The 24,157-nt window shown below is 60.0% G+C and overlaps 7 protein-coding genes across 7 annotated transcripts; 3 read left to right on the forward strand and 4 right to left on the reverse strand.

The window, feature by feature from the left end:
* Positions 1-145: 145 nt before the first annotated feature.
* On the forward strand, positions 146-1,057 carry BXZ73DRAFT_55687 (uncharacterized protein; the record flags this gene model as incomplete). The annotated part of the gene is made up of 5 exons (XM_048021384.1): positions 146-362; positions 434-491; positions 610-711; positions 793-862; positions 944-1,057. The coding sequence occupies 5 exons, from the start codon at positions 146-148 to the stop codon at positions 1,055-1,057; spliced, it is 561 nt and encodes a 186-aa protein (XP_047872118.1).
* A 3,752-nt stretch (positions 1,058-4,809) lies between these two features.
* Positions 4,810-5,712, reverse strand: BXZ73DRAFT_55655 (uncharacterized protein; the record flags this gene model as incomplete). Its single annotated transcript, XM_048021380.1, has 2 exons — positions 4,810-5,157; positions 5,221-5,712. 2 exons carry the CDS (start codon positions 5,710-5,712, stop codon positions 4,810-4,812), a joined length of 840 nt encoding a protein of 279 aa, XP_047872119.1.
* An 822-nt stretch (positions 5,713-6,534) lies between these two features.
* On the reverse strand, positions 6,535-10,526 carry BXZ73DRAFT_107066 (uncharacterized protein; the record flags this gene model as incomplete). Its single annotated transcript, XM_048016822.1, has 6 exons — positions 6,535-6,591; positions 6,651-6,944; positions 7,050-7,486; positions 8,354-8,447; positions 8,833-9,240; positions 9,300-10,526. 6 exons carry the CDS (start codon positions 10,524-10,526, stop codon positions 6,535-6,537), a joined length of 2,517 nt encoding a protein of 838 aa, XP_047872120.1.
* A 1,140-nt stretch (positions 10,527-11,666) lies between these two features.
* On the reverse strand, positions 11,667-14,057 carry BXZ73DRAFT_107067 (microtubule binding protein; the record flags this gene model as incomplete). Its single annotated transcript, XM_048016823.1, has 8 exons — positions 11,667-11,834; positions 11,890-12,207; positions 12,706-12,901; positions 12,951-13,144; positions 13,246-13,437; positions 13,524-13,826; positions 13,877-13,973; positions 14,026-14,057. The coding sequence occupies 8 exons, from the start codon at positions 14,055-14,057 to the stop codon at positions 11,667-11,669; spliced, it is 1,500 nt and encodes a 499-aa protein (XP_047872121.1).
* A 1,263-nt stretch (positions 14,058-15,320) lies between these two features.
* Positions 15,321-16,190, forward strand: BXZ73DRAFT_82024 (uncharacterized protein; the record flags this gene model as incomplete). The annotated part of the gene is made up of 5 exons (XM_048023629.1): positions 15,321-15,521; positions 15,577-15,628; positions 15,695-15,795; positions 15,859-15,968; positions 16,037-16,190. 5 exons carry the CDS (start codon positions 15,321-15,323, stop codon positions 16,188-16,190), a joined length of 618 nt encoding a protein of 205 aa, XP_047872122.1.
* A 4,175-nt stretch (positions 16,191-20,365) lies between these two features.
* BXZ73DRAFT_107069 (Nitroreductase-like protein) lies at positions 20,366-21,430 on the forward strand (the record flags this gene model as incomplete). The annotated part of the gene is made up of 3 exons (XM_048016824.1): positions 20,366-20,737; positions 20,793-21,026; positions 21,122-21,430. The coding sequence occupies 3 exons, from the start codon at positions 20,366-20,368 to the stop codon at positions 21,428-21,430; spliced, it is 915 nt and encodes a 304-aa protein (XP_047872123.1).
* Positions 21,431-21,507: 77 nt separating this feature from the next.
* BXZ73DRAFT_107070 (uncharacterized protein) lies at positions 21,508-24,047 on the reverse strand (the record flags this gene model as incomplete). Its single annotated transcript, XM_048016825.1, has 14 exons — positions 21,508-21,533; positions 21,589-21,713; positions 21,769-21,924; positions 22,002-22,120; positions 22,179-22,211; positions 22,265-22,381; positions 22,439-22,606; positions 22,656-22,844; positions 22,874-23,073; positions 23,136-23,238; positions 23,300-23,539; positions 23,591-23,731; positions 23,782-23,818; positions 23,869-24,047. The coding sequence occupies 14 exons, from the start codon at positions 24,045-24,047 to the stop codon at positions 21,508-21,510; spliced, it is 1,833 nt and encodes a 610-aa protein (XP_047872124.1).
* Between the last annotated feature and the right edge of the window lie 110 nt (positions 24,048-24,157).

The raw sequence follows: 24,157 nt of genomic DNA on the forward strand, positions 1-24,157 counted from the left end.
GGAGGCCCCGGCCAGGTCCTGCTCGGCTCGCTTGCGCTCGCGCTCCCACTCAAAAACCCTTCCGGCCCCCATTTTCCTGTCCCACCACCACCCCTCCGCTTGCCCCGCTTTTCTCCCTCTCTCTTGCACGCACCCACTCTCAGCCATGGAGCAGATCGCTGAGTCCTCCGTCATCTTCAAGGGCGACGTCCCGCCCGCCGTTCAGAGGCAGATCGTCGAGTTCTCCGACTTCCACATCAAGGACGTCAGCTTTGCGCACTCGACAGGCCAGCGCCTCGTTCTCACCGAGGCCTCCGTCCACCGACGTCCCGAGGACCGCAAGCTGCAGTCCCGCGTCGTCTACACCACCACCGTTGACCACGGTCCGTCTCTCGCTCTTTCTGGATCGCACTCGCCTGTGGGTGTGACGCATGCTCACCCCGCGTGTACATAGATATGATTAACCGGCAAAACACCATGCACGGCGGCTGCACGGCGTTCATCGTCGATGTGTCAGTATCCTCTCTCTCTCGGACATCTCTTCCTTGATCCGCGCGTCACCCGCGCAATCCCGACATTGCCGCTGACGCTCATCTCCTTGCCTCCCCGCGCGCGCGCAAACACCCACAGATGCTCGTCCGTCGGGCTCGCGTTCCTCGGCATGGTCCAAGGCAAGCCCGCCGACTTTGTCTCGCAGTCGATCGTCGCCACGTACCACGCACCCGCGCCGCTGTACGTCCCCCGCTCTCACGCCCGCTTCCATGATCGCCGGCGAGGCGCACGCGCTCACACGCCCGGGTTCGGCTTACACAGCGGCGCGAAGCTCAGCGTGGTGAGCACGACGACGTCGTTCGGCGCGCGCACGGTCGCGTCGCGAGTCGAGGTGCGCCCTCCGCCCCTGAGGACGTCCGCGCTTCTCGTGTGCTTTTCTGCTAACGCCTCGGCGCCCCGTCGCTCTCTGCAGATATGGGACGTTACCCACGGCCGACTGTGCATCTCTGGGACGCACAACAAGATGGTGCCAAAGCTGCCGACGCCGACACCAGCCGGCCTAGCGGTAGGGGGCGCAAAACTGTAGCACGGCAGGATTGTATATTTACCTATCATACTGGTGTTTCGGCTTGGTACTATGCATTTTCGTCTCTTTTGCTCTCATGACGCGCGTGCTCTTCCTCTGAGACTGTCGGCAGGTCTGACCCCAAGCGCGTTGAGAACACACACCCACTCAATGAGGAGCACTGTTCCATGCGCCGACGGTGATGCCCATAGGCATCTGCAGCGGCACATTTGGAACGACTCGGCGAATTCCGAGGTGTGGGAACATCATCGGTGGCCTCGACACAATACGACTCACGCTCTTCCCCTCATAACTTTAACCCACTACACCCAATGTCTCCCTCAGTCCATCACATCTTCGTTGACGCACTGACAAATGATTGTAACTGTGACCTACTCCGTCCAGATAGCTCTTCTGGAACAGCACCCCTCTGATACATTATTCGACGTTGATCCTGGTAATCCTTTCGTGCTCGAAGTCATCCTCCGGTATTTCATCAGGCATTATTCTTGAAAAAGCGCCACACGTGGTTCCTTTTCATTGTCCGACAGGGAACTGTCGGGATGCGAGCCTTGCAAGGCATTCAGCCTCAAAGGGCTGTATATATTCGCTTTCGGCATCTTAAAAGCGGAGCAGAACAGCGACGTGGGCGTCAGCAGCCGCGCTATTGCGATATTGATATGGTTGTCCTTTCACAGACACCTCGACATCTATGGACACTCGGCCAGCAGTAACTGCGTTTCTGGACGCGTGTCCAGTTCGCTCCGCAACGCAGTTGAGCTCGCCGCCATCCTCACTGGCACGCGCGAATTCATTCCGCCTGTCGTCACCCTGCGCGTCGCGGCATGGGTGGAGACCCTGGGGCCTCACTGCGGCGTCGATTCGTTTCATCAAGTTTGCTGTAAGATCGCGTCCCAGGAAGCCATCTTTACCGATGACTCGTTCTACAAGGCAGACCCGAACAATGCTTCCAAAACCTGCGAGCGCTGGGACGCCGACGCGTCGCGTGGCCCTCTGTTCGTGGAGTTCACGCACCCACGCTCACGCCATCCGGACGGCGAGATCATCCGCGTCCTGTCGCGGACAATGTCCCCTCTGATCTTGCGTTTATTCAGGGATCGCTCGATAGAGTTGCTGAAACAGTGCGGCTTTAATGCGGTGCGCGACGATAAAAGGGTATGTTTATTGTCCGTCTTTCCTGCGATTTCGTTCGCCGATCGTCACTCAGAAGGGCGCAAGTGTTCTCAAGGGTACATTTGCGGAGGAAGAAAGGTGGTGGAATACCAGTGACGAATGACAGGATCATAGTATACGGCACGTGCCGCATTGCTTACGAACTGCAATGAATTGCCTCCGGGCAAGAGGGATCGTGTACTTGCGACATCCACAGCTCAACCTTCTGCCCCCCGGGAGAGCGCCGATCAGATGCGGAAACACTCAACAAATATAATACAGCCAATTACACTACTAGCACACGGACAACTGGTCCATAGATCCACAGAGCGTCGTAAGAGTCGTGATAACATGGCTTCAACAACACGAATGCCTCGGACTAGCACCCCTCATCTGGGCGTGTACGGCGGGGGAGGAAGTGCCGGTTCATCCTCCGGCTCGCGGTGCGCTCCTACGACCACGACCTGCCCCTCCTCCTCCTCGTCGCTCTCCTCGTCCAGCGTTTCCTCCATCCCCTTCCCAGCAGCAACCTCTCTAAACCTCATACGCACCCCCGAATCCAGCGCACGCAAGTGCTCCCCGCGCTCGACCACCATGCTCACCGGCGCGCGCGCGCCCCGCCCACCCAAGTCCAACGGCGCCGGCGCCGCCCGTCGCGCCTCGACCGCGCCCACGTTCACGACCCTCAGCTGCGCCCTCCGCGGGCTCATCGCAGGCGAGGGCATCGGTATGGAGACAGGGTTCGGGGAGCGTGGCGGGCTCGGCAGGCGGCGTGCGCCGGTCCACTGCGCGAGGTCCGCGCGCTGGCGCGCGTCGTCGAACGTGGAGAGGTGGAACGTCGCCGCCATTGGCGTGACCGCGAACGCGCCGGGAGCGAGCAGCATCTGCGACGTACGCTCTGTCCCCGCGGCCGCGGGCGGTGGTGTCGGCAGAGGCAGCGGCGACGGGGGCAGCGGCGGGAGTTGCGCCGTGTCTGTCGTTGTCGGCTCGGAGGGCTCCGTCTCGTGCTCGTGTTCGCTCCCGCTCGCGTGCGCCTTCTTGTCGCAGCGCTCGCGCCAGTATTTCGCGTACCCGACCGACATCGGGGAGTGCACGTACGCGGGCGGGCCCACGGACGCGAGCGAGATCGGGGTGCTGTACCGGCCGGGTGCCTCGATGATGACGGGGTCCTTCGGGGGCACGGGCGGGGCTGCGTGTATGGCACGATCAGTTGCGAGAATGAAGGAGGAAGGGGGGAAACTCACGTTTGCCCACGCCGGCCTCCTGGAGCGCGCGACGGCGCTTGCGGAGGTTGTACCAGTAGCCGAGGAAAATGGCGAGGAGAACGAGGAGCACAGAGGTCGCGGCGGCGATCGCGATGAACTCTCCGCTCACCTTCGCGCTCACGGGCGCGTTTGGTAGAGGCGAAGTCGAAGTCGTTGTTGCACCCGGGGGAGGAGGGACGGAGGCCTGCTGGCGTCTGGCATGTTGGAAGGATTGGGGATGCGCTTGTGGGGGCGCGGAAAGGGTGGGCGGTTCGCGATAACGGCGCCTAATCCGTCTTAGGGGAGGCGTCATGAGGTTGCAAAATAAAGGAACAGGCCACAGGCCTGCAGAAAGAAAGAAAGGCGTCCAAGGACGGACGGGAGGAAGAAAAGTGAAAAAGGGCACGGGGGCGCGAGAGGAACCCAAGGCGGACCCAGCCGGTGTGAGGGCGAGGAGGGACGGGGGGAAGAAGCTCGCCCATCTCCTCCGCATCGCCAATATAAACCTAGGCGGTGGGCCGAGCTAGAGTTCGATGACGCTCGCGCAAGTGCGCTTCGCTTAGGACGCCGGTCAGCTCCCCGTCGCGCGCAGCGGCCGCACCGCACCGCACGCCCGGAAAGCGCACTCGCTCGTCCGTCCTCGCACCCACCAGCGAATCATGTGCCGCGCGCCCATCACGGTCGGGCTGGAGGTATTTCGAAGTGGTACCGCCTTGGACCACGAATGGCTATCGCTGCGCTGATGACGGTGGCGCATCACGGCATGCCCAGGAGCGCACTCCATTGACACTGCCGCCATTCAACGGGGCACTGCAAGATTCGAGGATGGACAGCCCAATTGCTCGCGCATCCTGGTATGCAGTGGCGAGACTGGTACGCCAGCCCGGTGGCCGTCGCAGCTACACATACCAGATCAAAGACGAAACCTGTCGGGACAAGGAGTGGCGACCATTGCATCCAGTCTGAATGATCTGCACAGGATGTTTCATATCAGCAGCGCCATGAGCGGAAAAAGAGCCTACTGCGATTGCAGATCCCTGGGCAGCCGCTGTTTGAACTGCCGGAATGTGAAAGCTATTGACGTCGAGGCCACATGAGCGGCGAACGATACGCATCACCAGACTTTCAAAAAGCAGTGAATAGATCAACAGATACTAGAGACCGCACGTAAGAGCCGCCGCGAGGACTACCTATAAGATGAGGCGATCAGAGACGAGACGTCTACTCTATGCAAAGCGTGGAAAGCAAGGTAGAATACTAGATGATGAAAACCCATAGCTCGAGGGATAAAGATAAATGACTAGAACCATCCAGAGACACGGGGCGACAGCTGCTTCCTAGCAGCCTACTCGCATATCAGCCTTCCGTATGATCATTCGAAAGAGGACAACACACCTTGCGTATCAACTTCCGCTTCCACTCTGGAACCGTCCAAAGCGCACGATACGACCCCAGGAGGTCCGGACTCAGCGACCACGTGCGCACACGGATGACTTGTCCTTGTCGGTATCGGCTCGGGTGAGGGATGTCTATGAATATTTCCGAATCTGGCCACGCCGACTGAACACAGCGATCCGGAAGGTGAACATATGGGAACTCGTTGTCGAACTGTTCCTCATCGATCCAGTCTGGGTCGTCGTCGTCTTCCGGGATGTGTTCGTCCATAGGGCCTGACTTGCAGAAGAAGCGATGTACCGCCCAGTGCTGCATGGACAGACCGTGCCACGTCAGCACTAGTGAAGCAGACGCTGGCAATCGGACACTCACCCGCTCTTGACATGCCCAGCTGCAATAGTGCGGCTTGCGCTCGGGCGGACAGCGCCCGCCACACTTTCGCAGCGCGGTGCCCGTGACGGCCTGTATGCCGCACTCCTTGACCGCGCACCGGTAGCGGTTCGGCGTCCGTTGAACCTTGGCGAGGCGCTGGCTTTCGATGTACGCGCACCGTGTCTTCCAGGTGCCGTACGCCCTCCACATGTCCGTGAACTGCTGGAACGGCCGTACGGTCTGCATGTCGGTCCCGGTGCAGCGGGCCTCGAAGGTGGCGATCCAGTCGGCGATGCGGACGACGATGTGCGGTATGGCATGCCCGACGCTGAAACGTATCGCGCCTTCTGCGCACCCGGCGGCGGCAAGGACCTCTGGGTAGGGGTGGCTGGAAGAGATGGCATTGAGGCTGTTGCGACTGCCGTGGGTCGCGCGGGTGGTGGTGAAGAATTTGCGGAACCAGAAAAAGGCGCGAGCGGCGAGAGCCTGCATGGAGATCAGCGGCTTGTATCCCTTGAGCTCCTCCAGGGGGACCTTAATGCGTGGCTTCAGCCGTGGTTCCCACAGTTGTGGAGACAGGGCGGTGAGGAGGTCGTAAGACTCGATGTGACCGAGCTTTGCGGGCTTGTCGTAGCCTGCTAGAAGTCTGGGAAGGAAATTGCGGGTCAGCTGGTGGTAGGGACAGCATGAGTTAGAGTGAAACTACCGCAAAGCAAGTTCGAGCATGGCTGGTGCTTCCATGCGCTTGCAGCCATCAACGAGGGCATCCATAGTAAGTCGGTTGTGGTCAGAGATATCCTTGTCGGGTTCATCCATGCCGACAAAGTCGAAGCAGACCTCTCGTCGGATACAGCTGAGGTCGCAGAGAGCCCTGTCTTCCCATAGAGGACGCTCCGGAAGGTTGAGGACGACTTCGTGGATGACGCCCATCGTGGTCGTTCGTTGGCGTTGGTCGGACGAGCTCTTTGCACTCTGGAGGTGGGCGCAAACTGCCACGCGCGCCCCCGGGCCGCTTGGTTGAGAACGGGCCCCTGGCACCCCTCTTCGGCGTTCTGCCCGGGACCCCGGATCCCCCATCTTCCGCCCACGACGGATCCTGTCGATCCACAAACATCCAGTCTTTTTGCATCCACTGCACACGTACCAGGCTCCAACCAGGCTCGACACGTTTCTCGCGTTACATTCCGCATAAGGATAGCAAGAAAACCAGGTCACATACATTGCCACACGAGTTCGCGGGTTCTGAGACTTCGTGAGGCGATATAAGTTGATCCGTCACAGCTCGAGCAGCGAGAGATACTACGGTAGACACCTCTATGTTGCCCACCACCTGTCATCAACCGCGAATGTGCCGTCGAGCACACTCCGCTCCTGCGCACGGAGGAATGGTGAGTGCTCGCAACTGAGGGTAGCGCCAACATATACTGCACCTTCGGCTTCCCCAGCCTGGCACTCAAAAAGCACGAGCGGAGAATCTCCGAAGACTGTTCCCGGTATTGACGTAGAATACGAGGAGGCAAGGTGGAAGAGACGACGCGGACAATCTCGCCTTCTGGATGCCGTGGGTACGGGTGCGTGAACTCGACGAATAGTTCACCGTCAGCGCGTGCACGTGAAGGCTCGCGGGGTGTAGGGGCAGATCGGGAATCTATCACCCTGTATATAGCGGCGTCGTACGTCCCCACGTCGACCCAGTCCGGGTCCCCGTCGTCTTCGGAGATGACCTAGGGAGTACCGCTGCGACAGCACACTTGGTGCATCTCCCAGTGCTGGAAGAGTATTCTCGTATCATTGAGCACGTTCACCGGAATACAGCAGCATATACACACGTTGTGCTGGCACTCGGCGCTGCAGTAGTACGACTTCCATCGCCCGAAACACCGTCCGGTGCACATCCGGAAAGCCCGCTTGTGAAGAGACTGGATGCCGCATCCGGGGGCGGCGCAACGATACATGTTCTCGCGCCCAACGATTTTGATTCTGTATTTCAGGTCGCTCTGGTCTTTCTCTGTACGGATCGCGCGGTACGTCTTCCGTAGAGCAAATAAGTCCTGGAACCCCTTGAACTTGTACGGGTCGGCGTCCCAGAGGGCCGCGGACGTTTCGAGGTAGGCGGCGACGCGCAAGGCGATGCGCGGGATGAATCCGAGCCGAACTGCGAGATCGCAGTAGTTTGCGGCACTCGAAAGGCTGGTGAGCTCCCGAGCGGAGTACAGAGAGCCGCCGAATTTTGCGTGATCGAAGTATGCGTGGAACGAAATCCAGGCTATGGCAGCGCACAGACGCTGAGTGGCGAAGAGGTCGTTTTTGCAAACGGTGGGTTCCCCAGCTTGGACGCCTTGGCTTATCTTCACAGCATCCTCAAGTATGCGTATAAGGTCACACCCCTGGATCGATTTGGTGTATTCACACCCCGAAAGTTCCCTGAAAGGAACATAGGAGTCAGTTCGAGCAACACCACTGGGGCCGCAACGTAAGGCGTGGGTTGGGAAATAGTCACCGTAGGACAAATTCGAGCATGAAGAGTGGATGACCTTCAAACGTCTTGACTCTCACTTCCTCCGGGCTGAGTTTCTCCATGCCTGATATCTCCATCGCATACCATGCATCAACAGTTCTAACAGCGTCGTTGCGATAATCGTAGAAGACCTCTTGTTTAAGCGTCACGAGTTGGTCAATTCGGTCATACCTCTTGCACGGCCACGTTTCTGGAGTGTCGGCTACGACGTGGTGAGCGAACGGGGGCATCAGGGCAGTCTGGATCTGCAAAGTGAGTAAAGAAAGGAGAGGAAAGGAGGCGCCAGCAGCTGCACGCTTTAGCACTTACATCTTCCCACGCCGCGCCCTCGTCCGACCAGCACGTAGACTCCCGCGCACAGTGCATTATCCGGAAACATTTGCCAGGGGACTCCTAATCAGCAGGCGAGTATTTCAGGGAGACATACGCGCCAATATGCGATGCTGTTTATGCCTAATCATGTTGTCGGCCTGCTTGTCCCCGGGCGCGGGCGAAGCTGCAACAGCATTATGCCTTCGCATCCCGGGGAGCAGTTCCCGGTACGCTTCCGCGAAACGCGTTTCTGGATCGCCTGAATGCCACATCATGGCGCAGCGCGACGATACATGTTCTCACGCGAGCGGATCTTGAGGTTGCTCGCCGCGTCCGATCGCTTCTGGTATATCCCGAACGTGTGGTACCCTTCCGCAGGGCCGAGAATGGAGTGAGTCTTGTATGTGTTTACGGATCAGCGCGCCACCGCGGATGAGGGTTTCTGGCGACGCGGCGACGCGTATAGCGACACGCGGGATGGCGAGCTCGGAGATGCATGAAGTACATCTATGTCACCACAGCGATCACGCGGCGGCCGGCTTCGAGGTCGATGCTGTGCACGCGAGGGTAAGTGAATGCCATTCCGAACGGAAATGCATTAGGTTAAAGCGAAAACACTATGTAATGTATGTTTTGACGAATATCACAAAAACAAGAAACTACACTCGCGACGCGACAAAACCGTCGAAGTCCCGCACAGAAGCAAACCGCAGCTCCCCCTCCCGCAACCCCACAAACAGCCGTGGCCCGACCCGCGCATCCAGCTTCCGCCATCCGCGCACATCGCCGCCGCCGCCGCCGCCTTTCCCATTCCCTTGACCCCCATCCTGGGCACACCCGCGAGGGAGGCGCGCTTCCGCGGCCCACCAGTCGAACGCGCCGATGGCGTCGAGGTCGGGGTCGAAGTCGGCACTCCCCGCAAAGGTGCCGCCCAACGGGCCACCCCCGCGCGCAACAGGTTCCGAGTCGATGGGGCACGAACTCGCGCTGACGCGGAGCGCGAGGAGGCAGAGGTTCGGGAGCGCGCCGGGAAGCGCGCGCAGGAGACATGCCAGGACGCGCGCAGGGTCGTTCGGACGCGCGCCCGCCGTCTCCACGGGTGGTCCCACACCGGTCTGCACGTTGGGGAAGCTTCGTACATCGATCGCGAGCGCGAAGAGAGATGAGCAGCCCGGCGTGGAGAGCGCGTCCTGGAAGTGGGTGAGTACTGCTAGTACCACCTCAAGGACGACGCCTGCGCGGGACTCACCAGCCAGCTTGCGTGCTCCGGGGGTATCGCGCCGTCGTCGATGACGACCAGTTCGAGGTAGCGCAGACGCGGCATCTCGGGCGCGTAGAGCCGCCAGAAGGGCAGCTCGCAAGAGGCCGTCATCCGGAGCGCGAGCCGCCGCGGGGACGCCGCGCCGAACACCTCCGCCAGGGGTTCCGGGTCCGCTGGGTGCTCCGGCGTGAGGGTGAGATTGAGCTCGAGCGCGCGCACGGGCCGCGAGATTTGTAGTGAGCGTAGGGAGGGGATGTCGCCACACAGGACGTCGAGACTCCCTTGTTCGGGCTCTTCCGATGGTATCGCCGGAGGTGAATCTGGTGGGAGCCACCAGCTCCGCGGAGAGACCTCGCTCTGGGAGGGAGGGTAAGACACCTCGGTGAGCTGCAGCACGCGCAGCGCGGGGAACAGTGTTGGGAGGATGTTCCGAGGTGGTGGATTCTGGCACCTCGTCAGCACGAGCGTGTGTAGGTTCGGCATGACGGGTAGGTGCATGCTGGAGGTGACGCTGCCTTCTGGTGGGTGCGTCACCCACTGCGAGTCGACGACCAGGCGCTGCAGGGTTTCGGCGCTGCAAAGTCGGGACAGAGCCGACTGTGTGTCATCGCCGAGCGAATGCAGGTCGAGCGACTTGAGGCAGGGGAGGGATACGAGTGCGGGAATGAGGCGGGCCTCGAGACCGAGCCACAAATCTGCATCCGGAAGGATGAGCGTGGCGAGCGCAGTTGCGTGCGGGAGGAGATGTGCGAGGGAAGCAATAGAGGCCAAAAATTGCTCTGTGGGAGCGTGCGCGACTTGACGGAGGAGTGTTAGATGTCGGAGGTACGGCATGCGGGAGAGGTCGGCGAGCATGAACAAGCAAAACTTGGTGAGGTGTGGGGCGGAGGCGAAGCGCACGTTGGAGACTGCTTGGCGGACCGCCCTGTCTCGAAGGAAGTAACAAGTGGACCCATAGATGAGTGCGTCATATGGAGGTAGATGGAGGAGGAATTCAGCCAGGATGTCGGTGTTAAGGACTGGTGGGGACTTCGGGGTGTACATGCTGCGGCTGAGTCCAGTGTTGCTGCGTAGTGGGCGAGGAGATGGGTGGTTGAAGTAATCCTCGTCGATCCGCTTCCGCTTGAGAGCGTGGCGCTTGCATATTTGAGAATGGGAGGGAGCGGTGCTGAGGCGGAGGTTCGAGCGCGCGAGAGGATATACATCCGCGGTCATGACGACAGCGAACGTACCGCGACGGCTTCAGGCGTAATGGTGGGACGCGGCATCGACATCCGCTCTTTATTAGAGAAAAGAGGGGCTTTCCCTTCCCTGTCGGCGGGCCTGAGACACTTAGGCTCGATCTGGTCCTGCATCTGTATTTGCACCGGGAGAGAGAGCCGCGGATCGGGGAACGCGCACCGGGCTGCAAGCCATGGTCGGCTGGCTGGCGACGAGCAAAGCAGCGAAGGCTGTGGCCACCCGGTTCGAACACAACACCCGCAAAACAATTTGCGCCGCACCGCTGCCAGGGGGCTGCGGGTATGACCATACGCTCGCCGCAGCCCAGCCGCAGGTTGTCCATCCCCGAGGGAGTAGAGACTTGGCCCGTTGCCGCCGGAAGAATTCGAAGGACGGACTTGCACACCACCGCGACATGGAGTCCGCGTCGGAAGACGGAAAGAAAAAGGGAAAAGGGGGCATGACGAAAGCGGTGCATCGGGATCTATCGCGGTGGCAGTGAGTACGGGCCGGCCGACAGCCTCGGACACCCCGATAGAAAGGGGCTTTTTGCTGCATGCAAGGTGGCCGTGGCGCACGGTGAGCGGACGTGCGATGTCGGCGGGGGCGAGAACAGCCAGGCGCTGGAGCGTACCAAGAACGCGTCCATCGCAGGCTAGAGGCGCGCTCGAGAAGTCTTGGCTGTTGGCATGATTGGACGAAAGCGGTCGATGGGTGCACAGCATGAGGCCGTGTTGGTCCCCAGGCTGCGCACCCACAATCCACTGCGCAGATTGTAACAAAGACCAGGAGCACAGAAGACCATCTGCGCACAGCTCGCGTGGTCATGGGTACAATGGCTGAGTTGACGCCCATAACGCTGTGTATTCGAGACGAGAGACTGCATCGACCTGTTGACCTGAGACGACGCAAGTCTTCTCCGGGCACAGCGCAAATCAGAACCGCAAACGGACACATACATTTCATTTTGGATAATCGAACACACCAACCTACGGCCCGTTTTCCCCCGAGTTTCCACCTCCTGTTCCATCCTGCAAGATCGCCGAGCAGCGACACTGTAGCCCACATTTCACCTCTGGCAACCTGCGCTCCGAAACTCTCCGTTTCGCCATGGCAGCCGCGACGGCCCGGCACTTAGGCATCGAGGAGTGCAGCGGCCTTGCGCGCGTTCGCCCGGACCGCCTCGACCTGCAGCTCGAGTTGCCGGATCTGCGCGCGGCAATCGCGGGTCTCCTCACGCGCCGCGTATAGCTCCTCCGTCAGCCGCGCGTTCTCCGCTTTCAACGCAGATACCGCCGAGTCCTAGGGCGCGGGGTCGCGTGAGCTTAGGTCAAGCAGAAAAGGGTGGAGGACTTACGTCGGTCGAGGCCTGGCGCGTCATAGGCGTGGACCTCGATGCAGAGACGGGTTCTGAAATCGAGGGAATGGATGCTACAGGGGGAGCAGCGGCCGGTGGAGGCGCAGTCATCGTCCTCGAAGGGGTCGGGGCGGGTGCGGGTGTAGAGATTGAAGAAGACGGTGGAAGCGAAACTGGTGTGGCGCCCGTAGAAATGGAGCCGTCCTCAAGGGAGACGAGGTTTGGAGGTGCGGTCTTGCCGGAGAAAAATTCCGCGGAGGTAAGCGAAGGCTCGGCGGACGGTGCAGGTGGGAAGATGTCGGATTGGAAAGAATCAGACTGAAAGAAAGAGTCAGCTGTGTAAAAAACTGCGCAAGATTTGCAAGACAGTCAATGGGAGGAGACGTCTCCTTTCAACTCATCCAGTCTGCTCCCCCATCGCGCATCGCCTCCATCTGTGGGTGTCCACTCCTTTGCAGCTTCTCCGTGAGCAATCGCAACAGGCGCGCACAACGCGCACGGCGGAAGACCAGTCCAACTAATTCCTCACCCGCACGAATGGCACATCCTCGTTCCTCCTCGTCGCTCGCCTACGGCCGGGCATCTGCTTCAGGCACAACGCCTCTGCGCGGCCGATGTGCAGCGGTCTGTACCTATCGCGCAAGGAGATAGGTGACCTTTTCATCGCATGTTCTTCATGCCTACGCCATAGGTCCGTCCGCACCACAGCTCGCCGATAGCGAGATTAGGGGCCTCCCCTTTCCAGCCTCCCCCCAACAGGGGTGACAGAGCGAGGCGCGTGTACCACTCTGACTACACAGGGAGCAAAGAACACACCTTGCGGGGAACGATGAAGCCGATGGCTTCAATAGAGGACGCCGCGACCTTGAAGGCGCGCGCGATTTCGCAGTCGGAGACGCTGAGGCCACGGCGAGGAAGGAAACACATGCCGCGCTGGGGGTCCGAGGACTTGTACTCGGAGAGCGGGAAGAGGTTGTCGTTTTCGTACTCGTAGTAGCGGATGTTGCCGTCGCTGCCCCAGGCGGTCAGCGGTGGGACGTGATCAGTATGCAAAGACTTACCCCTTGCCGGCAAGGAAAAGGATGTTGTTGTCGGTCCAAAACGGCATGAGAACGCCGGACGTCTGGTCGATGGTCATCATCTTGACGTTGCTGAGACTGCCGGTCTCCCAGAGCGCGATCTGGCGGTCACTCATCTTGCTGAACCCGGTCGTCGCGAGGCGATCCTTGTCGCCCATCCAGACTACGCGCGCGCCCTACGAAAAGATACCGGTGGAAGGATGAGATCCAGCACGGAAAGGCGCGGAGTGCACGCGATTGCGGCGCACGCGATCGCGGCATGGGTAAGAGCGCGTACCTTGATACCACCGTGGCCCTCGGTGAGGCGAACGGGCTCTCCGCCGGTACGCGGGTCGAAAATGCGGATCTTGCGGTCGCGAGAGGTGGTGGCGAGGAGCGTACCGGACGGGTTGAAGCACAAGCTCTGTATGGCGTCGGCGTGGCCGCCGAGAACGGACTTGGCGGCCTCAGGGGCAGCGAGGTCCCATAGCTTGACTACGTGGTCGCCGGTAGAGGTCGCGATGACATTGTTTGCGGTGGGGTGGAAGAGGACGTGGCCGACGCGGCGGGGGATACGTCGATGCGGGCGACAGGGTCAAAGTCGGTGGGCTCCCAGTTCTCGAGGCCCCAGCCCTCAAAAATATCGGGGTCGACCTTCCATATCATGGTCTTGCCATCCTCGCCGGCGGAGGCGACGATGGAGTCGTTGAACGGCGACCAGTCGGTGTCGAGGACAGGGGCAGTGTGACTGCGGGCGAGGGGGACGATGTCGGGGAGCTTGTACGGGAAGCCGGTCGGGAGGGGCGCGAAGGGGTTGGGGAGGGGCAGAATGGCGAATGCGCCGCCGCCGGATGACTGCCAGTTGAGAGAGACGTAGCGCTGCGAGGGGCGGATGAGCGGGGGCCGTGGGCGCGGTCCAAAGCACGCACAGTGGACGCCGCGACAACGTTGGTGTCCCAGGCAGAGTTGGTGACCTTGACGTTGTCATAGCCGTACTCTTTCTTGCCCGTCTGCCCAAAGACATGGCTGGGAGCGAGTGAATATGGAGAGCGCGTGGGGAGACCAGAGCGGTGCGCACCGATACTTGGAGGCCCGGACGAAGCGCGACATCGTGTCCTCCGGCGAGCGAGTGGGAGAGTAAGGCTTGCGCTGAGGGCGCGGGCGAGAGCGGGATGGTGGTGGTGGTGGTGGTGGTGGTGGTGGTGGTGAGGCAGAGCAGAGGACGACGAGCAATCAGCGATGCACGGTGCAGACGCGACCCTGCGCGTCGTCCAGATCCCGCATCGCAACCCTAACCCCGTCGCCCATCCCTCGCGGCGTACTACTTACGTGCAGCAGGTCTTGCCAGATGTTTACCCCATCTACTCAAGTCGTTCTGGCCCTACCCTCAGCGAGCTCTGCTCTGAAAGACAATCGAAACTCGGGAGTGATTTCACGTGACTTTAACGTCTCCTGCAGTGGAACCACTCTGGACAGCGATGTCTCTACTTTGTCAACGTTCCCCGGACTCGCAAAGGCTGGCCATTCAAGCGTTTCAACAAGCTCGTTACACTCGTCACGCTCAAAGAGTTAATGGTTGACTATCTCGATAGGTCCATGGATAGCGACGCTAGGTACACGGAAACCATGAAAAAACTCGAAGACATCTCGGCCGAAGACCTCACTGGGATCGGCGTTGCGAACGAGGACGGACTTCTCACGCTTGGATTCGTTCTCTGGTAAACATATTTGCTCCCAATCTCGTCGCGTCATTCACCTGCCGTGACATCTGTAGAGAACTCGCGGGGTACAGCAAAGCAAGTTACCGATATGAGTGTCAAAGTGATGTTTAAGCCGCGCAGATGACCTACCGTACGCTCTACTACTCGATCGTCTGGGTTACTTTTGCCATTTCCCCCGACCACACGGACTCCCCTGGTACTAGAAGGAAGGCTGCCCACGGACCAGGCGTCTCCGCCGCCGAAGTTACTCGGCGCCACTGCTTCCGGCCTTCAAGCAGTTGTCTTCAGGTTCCGTGCGTAGACCGGATATCAAACACCCGCCGCTACACACTATCGTGCACTCCGTTTCATCTCCCCCAGCGATGAAGGAACTTTTGCGCGGGCGGCTGTGCGGCGTCGGGGGCCCGTTTGTGGGGAATCTTGACAGATGTGACAGACAGACGGGCGAAGGATGCCGGTGAGTGTCTGCATTTGAATGGGGGGGGCGATGCAAGGAGGAAGGAGCTGATGTTTGTATTTTTGATTGTTCAGTCCCTTTCAAAACGTGCCTTTCGGTCTAGTGGGAGTGTATATAAAGCTGACGAGAACATTGGCAGCGGGCACCACCTCCCTCCACCTTCAACTTTCACGACCCACGAAGATCGTTCACAGCATGCTCTCCGCCTTTACCCTTCTCGTCGCGTTCCTTGCCGCGCCTGTGCACGCCTTCGTTCCCGCGACGCCGACGAACGACGTCGCCTCGCTCGACAGCTTTCCCGACGGAAACCTGCAGGCGTTCTGGAACCCGCCCGGGCGGTTCGACGGTATCACGAAAATCGTGTCGCCCAAGCCGAACACGACCAAGTCCGAGATCGTGCGTCGGGCCTCCTTGAATTTTAATCCTTTCGGGTTGCTGACTTGGTGACCAGGGCGCTTTCGTGAACTTCAACGACGCGATGGGCGAGAGCGCGACTGATGCTTGTACGTGCAACCGACGCGGCTCCGAGAACGTGTGCAACGGTGCTGATATGCGACGCGGTCGTGCAGCGGTGACGCCTTGGATTGCGTTTGTTTCGTGTGATAACACCGGGAACGCGGCAGATGAGGACGTCCTTACGCGCGCACATGAGCTTGGTGCGATCGGCGCGGTTAGTCGGGTGTCCTACGTCTATATATGACACTCGAGACTGATCTGACCGTTCCGCATGCAGCTACTATACTCAGAGAGCGAAGCGACGTGCGCGCTCGACGCGTCTTTCGAGAACCCGGGCTACGACGTGCACACGCTCCTGCCGGCCCCGGACGTGATCAACAACCTCCCGTGGGTCTCACCTCGCGCTAACGTGCGCGCTGCCACAATCTAACCGCGCCATGTGCCTGGAACTACAGGTTCCTTCTAGATGCGTTCAACAAGATCGACGCGATCTACCGCAACTTCGACGCCGCCACTCTTGCGACGGAGCAGCAGAACATCTCGATGGCCGTCCCTGGGTTTTTTGACATCGACACGGGCTACATCCTCGGGAGCCTTTTCTACCTGTAGAATGCCCCCGTCCGAGGTAAATTAACTTCTGAGTACGGACAGTTGGACCATGCTTGCATTTGAATTAAGGGGCCCGTGGAATCTTGTCTAGGACTGAGCAGTGCGAGTGTGACCGCCAGCCGGCAGTTGGAAGCCACCCACGGCGACTCGCGGCCGCGCGAGTCTTCCCAATGCCATTGACATTGCACGTATGCCGGGATGCTTGAGATAAGTGCAGACCCTGGCCGCGGAGCAGAAGGAGGACCTAGGTACGTCCGCACCTCGACTAGATGTACGGGGTTGCATTCCCGGAATCGCGCATCCCAGGGCACAAACTCTAAAGTTCGTTACACACGTGTACGCCGCCGCCGCCGCCTCGTCCGCCGCCTGCTCTCGCTCCACACGCGCATCTCGGTGACCTTCATATCTGCCCTCTCGCCTCCCGTTTATCCTGACGCCAAGAGTCGGAGATGACGCGTGGAAACCCTTCGTGGGCCTGTTGCGTGCACGTACGCCCTCCATGTGACGAACGCGTCCGCGTCCTACCTCCTTCCGTACCTCGCCGGCCCCACCAGCCGCGTCCCTGTGGGGGCGCAAGTGCTCGCGCTCCGCGCGGTGGCGGACGCTGGCTTCCGGCGCGTGCGAGTGAGGCTGCAGCTTCCTCGCCCGGAACGCGCATGCGGGTAGGGCCAATGGCCGAAGGAGGTCGAGCCGTAGCCGAACACGGCGAAATTGAGAGGCAAGCTTTTTTTTCCGCGTTCGAAGAGGTGGTGTGAGCGTCGAAGTAGAGGTGGAGACCTTTCAATAATTTGTCGCGGGATGGTCCGATGGCTGGGGCACGGACTTCGAAGTTCACGTTCCTAGACTTGTACGCTGGAATGGGAGGCCATATGTCCTCTGTCGCTTGTGTGTGTTTCGAGGTATTTTCCTTGCAAAATGGTACTGGTATCGGAAGGCTTCTATGAACTTCAGTACGCTTGCGGGACTCATGGAAGTCAGAGAAGCCATATGTGCGTCATGAACGTTGTCTTAATACAAGCAGTAATACAGGGAGCACCAGCTGGGTCACAGACGATCCGTCGCATTCACTTCCTCTTCTGCGCATCAAAACCTCCAAAGATATCCAAATAAACGCATCAACACCTTCTTCCGTGTTGCCTATGTACTGCGACCCTGATGAACGCCAACTTGCGTTTAAATGAGAGGAACGTGGGCCCACCATTCACGGCGACACATGCAAATAAGACACCGCGCATGCTAAACGTTACCACGAGTGCTTCACCAGCTTGGCCGACGTTTCCACCACTCGCGCTCCGCGTCGGAGGGTTTCGAGCTTCGTGCCGACCACACTCACCACCTCGTCCCACCTATCCATCTCCTTAGTGCGTGGATTCATTTCGTGTCCTTGGCTTTGATTATTGTCGCCGCCACGGAACCACGCAATAATGACATCAACGCGACGGAGTGCCGAAAGCCTCGGTGTTCCCAATTCCCGCACAAGGATGTCGAACGGGGCGAGACTCTCGGGTTGCCTCTGCAGGAGCCCTTTGTCGTCCGACGCGCGGAGCGTGAGCGTGAGCGTTTCGAGTGCCTGGAAGCTGGTCGCGCTCTCGCCTTTTGGTGCGATGACGTCGGAGAGACGAAGGAGGAGCCCGCGATGCACGTGAGGGTCTGCCGCTTTGTTCGAAGGGTGGTGGTGAAGACTCAGCGATCTCAAGGCAGGGCACGCTCCGAGTATACTGGGGAGTCTCTCTGTTGGCGCGGATTCAGTTCCGACGAGTGGAAGTGCGCGTGTGGAAACATACCTTCAATCCCTATCTCTGAGTTGATAAAAAGAGTGGAGATGACGATGTCGAGTGTTGTCAAGTGTTGGCCGCGAATACGCGAGTCAGGAGACGATCGTATGTGATAGAGCCTGCGACGTGGAATGTAAGACACTCAAGACGATTGATTTCCGGCGGACCGGCCGGGTACGTAACGATGGCTCGGGACAGAGATCGCCACCATGCCAATAGGTTGGGATCAGGGTAAATTAGGGGGAATATTTTGAGGCGTGGTTTGAATGTGGCACTGTCAAAAACGGTCATGACTGTGGGAGGATACGTGAGCCAGCGATTGGTGTGCGAAAGGGAAAGTTCTTCGACAGACGTGAGTCCGCCTATGCCACTAAGGAGCGGGGCTACAAGTTCCATGTCGACATGGGAAGCAATGAAGCTCCGTAGATTGATGAGGTGGGAGAGGTCAAACCTTTGAGGTAGGGGATGTTTATCTCGAGTTTCTTTGCTTATGCCCTCGCCGGGAGCCACTAATAGCACGCCGATGAGATGAAGCGAGCGGATCAGAGTCGCTATGGATGGCGAAAGTACAACCGTGTGGAGGAACGCTTGGACGTCAGGATAGGGGTCAGGGTCTTCGAATATCTTGAGGGTAGCGTTGCTAATGCGTAGTTTTGATCGTGGGCATAGGGGCGAATTGGAACCTGTGTCGATGCATGCAAGAAGGGTGGCCCAGTCATCGTGGAGATGGTCGACTACGAGGTCGGTAAGCTCATGTGGGAGTCGAGGCTTCGCGTAGAGCGACATGTTGCGAATGGCTGGAAAAATGTCAGCCTGGGTCATCATGGAATGTATCCTCTAGTGAAAGCTCACGGTGAATGGGCTAGCGGTGTGTGGCAACTCGCACTGGATCATCTCCATCGGCGCTTTGCAGGCACAGGCTGGGTCGACCGGCATCGGCCGGCGGCACGTCTGGCACACGGCTGCGCACGTTGCTTTCGCCGGCGGCCGCTCCTACCAGGCATCTCCTCGCCACCCTATAGATCCGCATATCCCAGACTGCTTCCCGTTCGTCTGCAGACTGCTCGCCTTGAAACAAGAAGCGGCCAGCGATGTCATGGGCGTCATACACACCTTAGAGCTCAAGATCCTTGGGTTCTACTATGAAGTATCCCCACCGAGGAGATTTCCCGCAAGAAACGCACCGTTACAGTTCCTACTTTCTCAGGTCCATCCTGTTCGCGTTCTGACGTTTTTCTTCGCCCGGAAAACCCGCATGGTTCAAAGCAACGATCGCTGCTCGGATCACAGTTCCTGGCGCTTTCGATGGTTATGACCACCAAACGAAGGAGCGCAGGCCCCGTCCTACGTCCCTACGTCAATGACTCAATCTGCTCCCATTGTACGCCTTCGATTTTGCCATCGCAGCCATGGCGTACATGCGATTAGATGCCGCGCGAAGCCGTGGCGATCGCTGCGCCGAGAACACCGATGGGCCGCTGATCTACAATGCCGCGCACTTTGCCATTGAAATTCATCGCCGGAGACGACTTCGTCCCTCGCGTCGCCTTGCGCATCGCCGACTGGGTCGGGACGTGTCTCCCGTGGGCATCGATATTTGGATCACACCGGTCTTTGAACAGATTTCGGCACTGTGAAACGTATATCGCTCGTACCAAACGGGAGCGGCGTAACGTGCATTACAGGATCAAGACCTACCGCTGCAAGAACATGTCCGCACTGAAACGTGTATAATTGCAGCGCGGCGTGTGAAGCTCGCGTGAGTTCTCGATCCACGCCTCACGATTTCTACGCCCAGTGCTCAGGTGTCATCTATCAGGACTGAGTAGTCCTGCCGGGTATCGTCGCCGGAGGTTATCGCAGATGATGACGGAAATCCGGGCTGGGAGGACGTCGATACCATGTACGTATGACGTTGAAGGGTGATCCTGCGCCTGCAGCAGCCCAGGCAATCCGCAATGGGTTGTGCATAGTAGAGCTCATGCGTCCGCGCCCGCCCCGCCGACAGGAAGCTTAAGGCGAACCTCCCACTCCGGCGTTTTTGCGGCTCAAATTCAGGAAGCTCTCAATCGACCTTATCCTGCGCTGCAGCCGAAATGCGGCGCGGGAGGCAAGAAGGTGCGCTCCACACGTGATGAATCCGTTCCCAGTATCGTCGTGCAGAAGCCTAATATCCGTGGAACTTGAGTATGTCATTTCGCTTAGTCAGCAGCTGACTCACCGGACTCGCACCTCGCACTAGGGCCAGCCGCAGTTCGCACACAGGCCAGATTCAGACGCGTCCCTCTCTACAACCTTGTCGTCCGTGTCGACATAACCGACAGTGAGTCCTACGTCAGCACGCATTTGTTGCGCTCTGTATCTGATGTTCCTGAAGTCAATACACATTTGCGTACGCTCATGACGTCGTCAGAATCTACGCGCAAAGGGCATGCCTCGGACGGTGCAACACTTCCGAGCGCGAGGCCCCAGGCTCGCGGAGGCACGTTCTCTGGCGTACTCCCAATCGTGGGCGCCGTAGTTGTCCTCCTGCTCGCCTTCCTCTTCAACACCGAACCGTTCCAGCAGGCCTTCAACACCGCCCAAACCTCCGCCTCCTCAGATGTCTCTTCGACTGGAACATCCGATGCGTTCCTCGCCGCCGTCAAAACACGCCGGTCGATCTACACTATCACCTCGGAATCGCCCATCCCTGACGACAAGGTCGTGCAGATCGTGCCGACGCCGTCAAACACGTCCCGTCCTCCTTCAACGCGCAGTCGTCCCGCGTGCGTGCGCTGGTTTTCCTCTCACGACCACGCTGACGTGGTGCCTGCCACGCGCTCAGGCCGTCGTGCTCTTCGGCGACGCCCACCAGAAGCTGTGGCAGATCGTCCTCCATACGCTCAAGCCCAAAGTCTCCCCCGAGCAGTACGAGATGACCGAAGCCAAGGTCACGAGCAGCTTCGCCGCCGGCCACGGCACCGTCCTGTTCTTCGAGGACTCCGCCCCGGTCACCGCGCTCCAGACCGCGTACCCGTCCTACGCCGACAAGTTCCCCGGCTGGGCGCAGCACACTAGTGTGCGTCCCGTCTCTCCTATGCTCACCGGGCCCTCCCACGCGCGGTGTGCACCGCGCATTCTTGTCCGCTCGCTGACCTTCTGCGCAAACGACAGGGCATGCTCCAGTTCATTGTTTGGACCACGCTCGAAAACGAGGGCCTCGGCGCGTCGCTGCAACACTACGCGCCGCTCATCACCCCTCAGGTCCTCGCCGCCTGGGGTCTGCCCGACACGTGGGAGCTCGTCGCACAGATGCCGTTCGGGACGCCATCCGCACCACCGGGCGAGAAGACATTTTCGCCCGTCGAGGACCGGATCAAGTTTTCGGTGTATCGTAGAGTGTCCACTGCTTGGGATGCGTGGCGGTCACCGGATAGAAGCGCGCGTTCATTCGAGATTGAAAAGTCATGTGGTCAGATTTAGTTTGTAGCGTTCCAGTCGTTGATGTACATTCCTCTCGTTATTACACCTCCACATATCCCTGAGAGTCCCACTGACACTCACGCCTGGAGTTCGACATAGTTGGCTGTCGCATCACCGAGTCAGAGAGCAGCAAACCACGGAGCCAGGAGCCAACGTACCAGGGAACAAGCCGACGCTGCCGTGAGGATCCATGCCGGACCACCAGTCGTCAGAGGTGGCTTCGATCTGCGTGATCCTGTCGCCTTCCTTGAACGAAATCTCGTTGTCCTCGCCCGCGTCGTAGCTACAGAGGTCGTCAGCGTCGGCAAAGGAGGGTCATTCGAGTCGAAAGCACGCACTCGTACAGGGCGACGGCCCACGAGCCGAGGTCTTCTTCCGCAGCGGGCTCAGGTTCAGGCTCCGCGGCGGCTTGGGGCGGAGGCGGCGCGGGAGGTGGAGCGGCGAGGCGGCGGAGAGGGCGGCGGAGGGGTGGCAGGTGCTGCGACCTCTTGCGACTCGACAATCTCAACGTAGTTGGCTACATGCGATGTAAGAGACGATCACCACGTGGTGACCGGCAAGGTTGACGTACCAGGGGAAGAGACCCTGCTTGCCATCGGGACCGACGCCAGACCACCAGCCTTCGTCGAGCTGCTCGATCTGCTCGATGAGCTCACCCTCGTTGAGGTCCATCTCATTGTCTTCTTGGGCCTGAGGACGAGCTAGGGGTCAGTCTCGGCCGAGGAAGAATGACCTTCGGAATGCGCACCTCGTACGAGTACTGGACAATCGCACAGACACCCTGGCCGACGACAGCCTCAGGGCGTGCGCAGGCTCAGGTTCCGGCTCTGACACTGGCTCCGTCATGACAGCCGCGGTCATCACCGCGCCAGCAGAGAGACCGACCGCGGCGGCGGCCGCGACAGGAGCGACAGGCGGCGGGGGAGGCGGAGGCGGAGGCGGAGGCGGAGGCTAAGAGACGCAGAGCATAAATAAGTCTTATCAAACGTAAGTGAAGGAGAACCTTACCGGGGGCGGAGGCGGCGCGACTTCTGCCTCGGGCTCGGACTCGTGCATGGCCGGCGGTGGAGGTGGAGGTGGAGGCGGAGGCGGAGGCGAAGGCGGAGGGGCAGGTTCCGCAGCGGGAAAGGCCGCTGGAAGAGGTCGGCTCGCGGTTGGGAGAGGGGCGGGAGGCGGCTTTCACAAGCATGAGCACCGTACGACGATCCGCCAAAGTGGTACTCACTGGAGCCTCGTACTCTTCCTCCTCCTCTTCAGGCTCAGACGCTCTCGGTGGCAAAGGTGCTCTGATCGGGGCGGCAGAGGCAGCTGGCGGACGGAAGGCAGGGGCGGGTGGAGGCATAGGCTGGCTGCCCAATGCCGTTTGCGCGCGGGTCTCCTCATCTTGTTGTTGCTTCTTCGCGAGAGCTTGACGCTCCGTCCAGGTCAGCTTCTTCGCGCCACCAGCCCAGCACCAGGTTTGGGCGGGGCAGTCGCGGTCTCCGATTCGGTCTGGCGAGTGGCGAAGGGGTTAACAAGCCTCTTGGGTTGCAGCTTGATGGGCGTGTATGCGGTCCCCACAGGTCCAATCTTGTCGTCTTCGGCCGGCTTCGTAGGCGTGACAGACGAAACAACGGGTGCAGAGGCGGCAGGGGAGAACCTGGCTGCAGGCTGCCGCGTATCGTCACTTCACCGCAAATGCAAGATCAAACTACCAATCACTCACCGAAGGCGCAGGAGCCGTAGGTTTCGGGATGGTTGCGGGCGGGCGAGACGCAGCTGGCGGGGGCGGAGGAGGCGCGAAACTGCTGTCTTCTCTGCCCATGCGTCTGCGGGAGCTCTGCTCACAGCCGGAGCAAGCCGTCCAAACGCTCCGCCTGCTGCGGGTACAGGTCGCGCAGCCGTTGGGGGGACGGGACGGGACGCAGCGGGGAGAGGCTTGGACGCAGCGGAGGCGGGCGGGGGCGCAGCGGCACGGAGAGCGTTGATATCAACCTTGCCCACGGGGATGTAGGCTGTCCCAACGGGAGCGATGGGCTCGAACTTGCGCGGGGCTTCCTTCTGGGCGGTGTAGTTGACGCCAGAGGCGGCCTCGACACGAGACATAATGAGCTCGGGAGTGACATCCTCCTGTATGCGCGTTTGGAATGCGAAGACGAGTCGATAACCATATTTGCGTACCTCGTTTCGGGCGCTGATTACGACGTGGGTCCCGCGGAGGAATCTTGCCACTGCGCTGGAGTGGGTGTGGAAGAGACCCTTTCGGGCCTCTGGGACACCGTCACCGCACCAATTGATCTGGACGAACTTGGGGAGCGTGCTCTGAACCGGGCGTTAGTGTGCTGGACGTAATGCAGATCGCGCGAACGTACATTGGGATCCTTCACGCGCGCGAACGCATACTGCATGCTGACGGACGGGTTGGGACCGAGAACGGGCGGAGAACGATAGGGACGCACCGGCCGTCGGAGAATTCCTCCTGAAGCTCCTCGAGACCTCCATCTCCAGTCGCCTGGACTTTGAGGTCGTTGGTGCCCTTGTCGTAGGTGAAGATCGCCCAATCTACACCACGGGCGTTGACTACGTTCTGGTACGCCTCCGAGAGTTCCCTGCCGGACAGGTTCACTTGAAGAGACATCGGGGCGACGCTCACCTGAACGTTCGGTTTTGTATCGGGGAAGGCGAGAGGCGAGAGGAGAGGCGAGGGTGGTGGTGGAAGGGAAGCAAGCTGCAAGAGCTGGGCGCAGC

Source organism: Epithele typhae (genome assembly GCF_022376455.1).
Source record: "Epithele typhae strain CBS 203.58 chromosome Unknown BXZ73scaffold_98, whole genome shotgun sequence".
NCBI classification, from domain to species: domain Eukaryota; kingdom Fungi; phylum Basidiomycota; class Agaricomycetes; order Polyporales; family Epitheliaceae; genus Epithele; species Epithele typhae.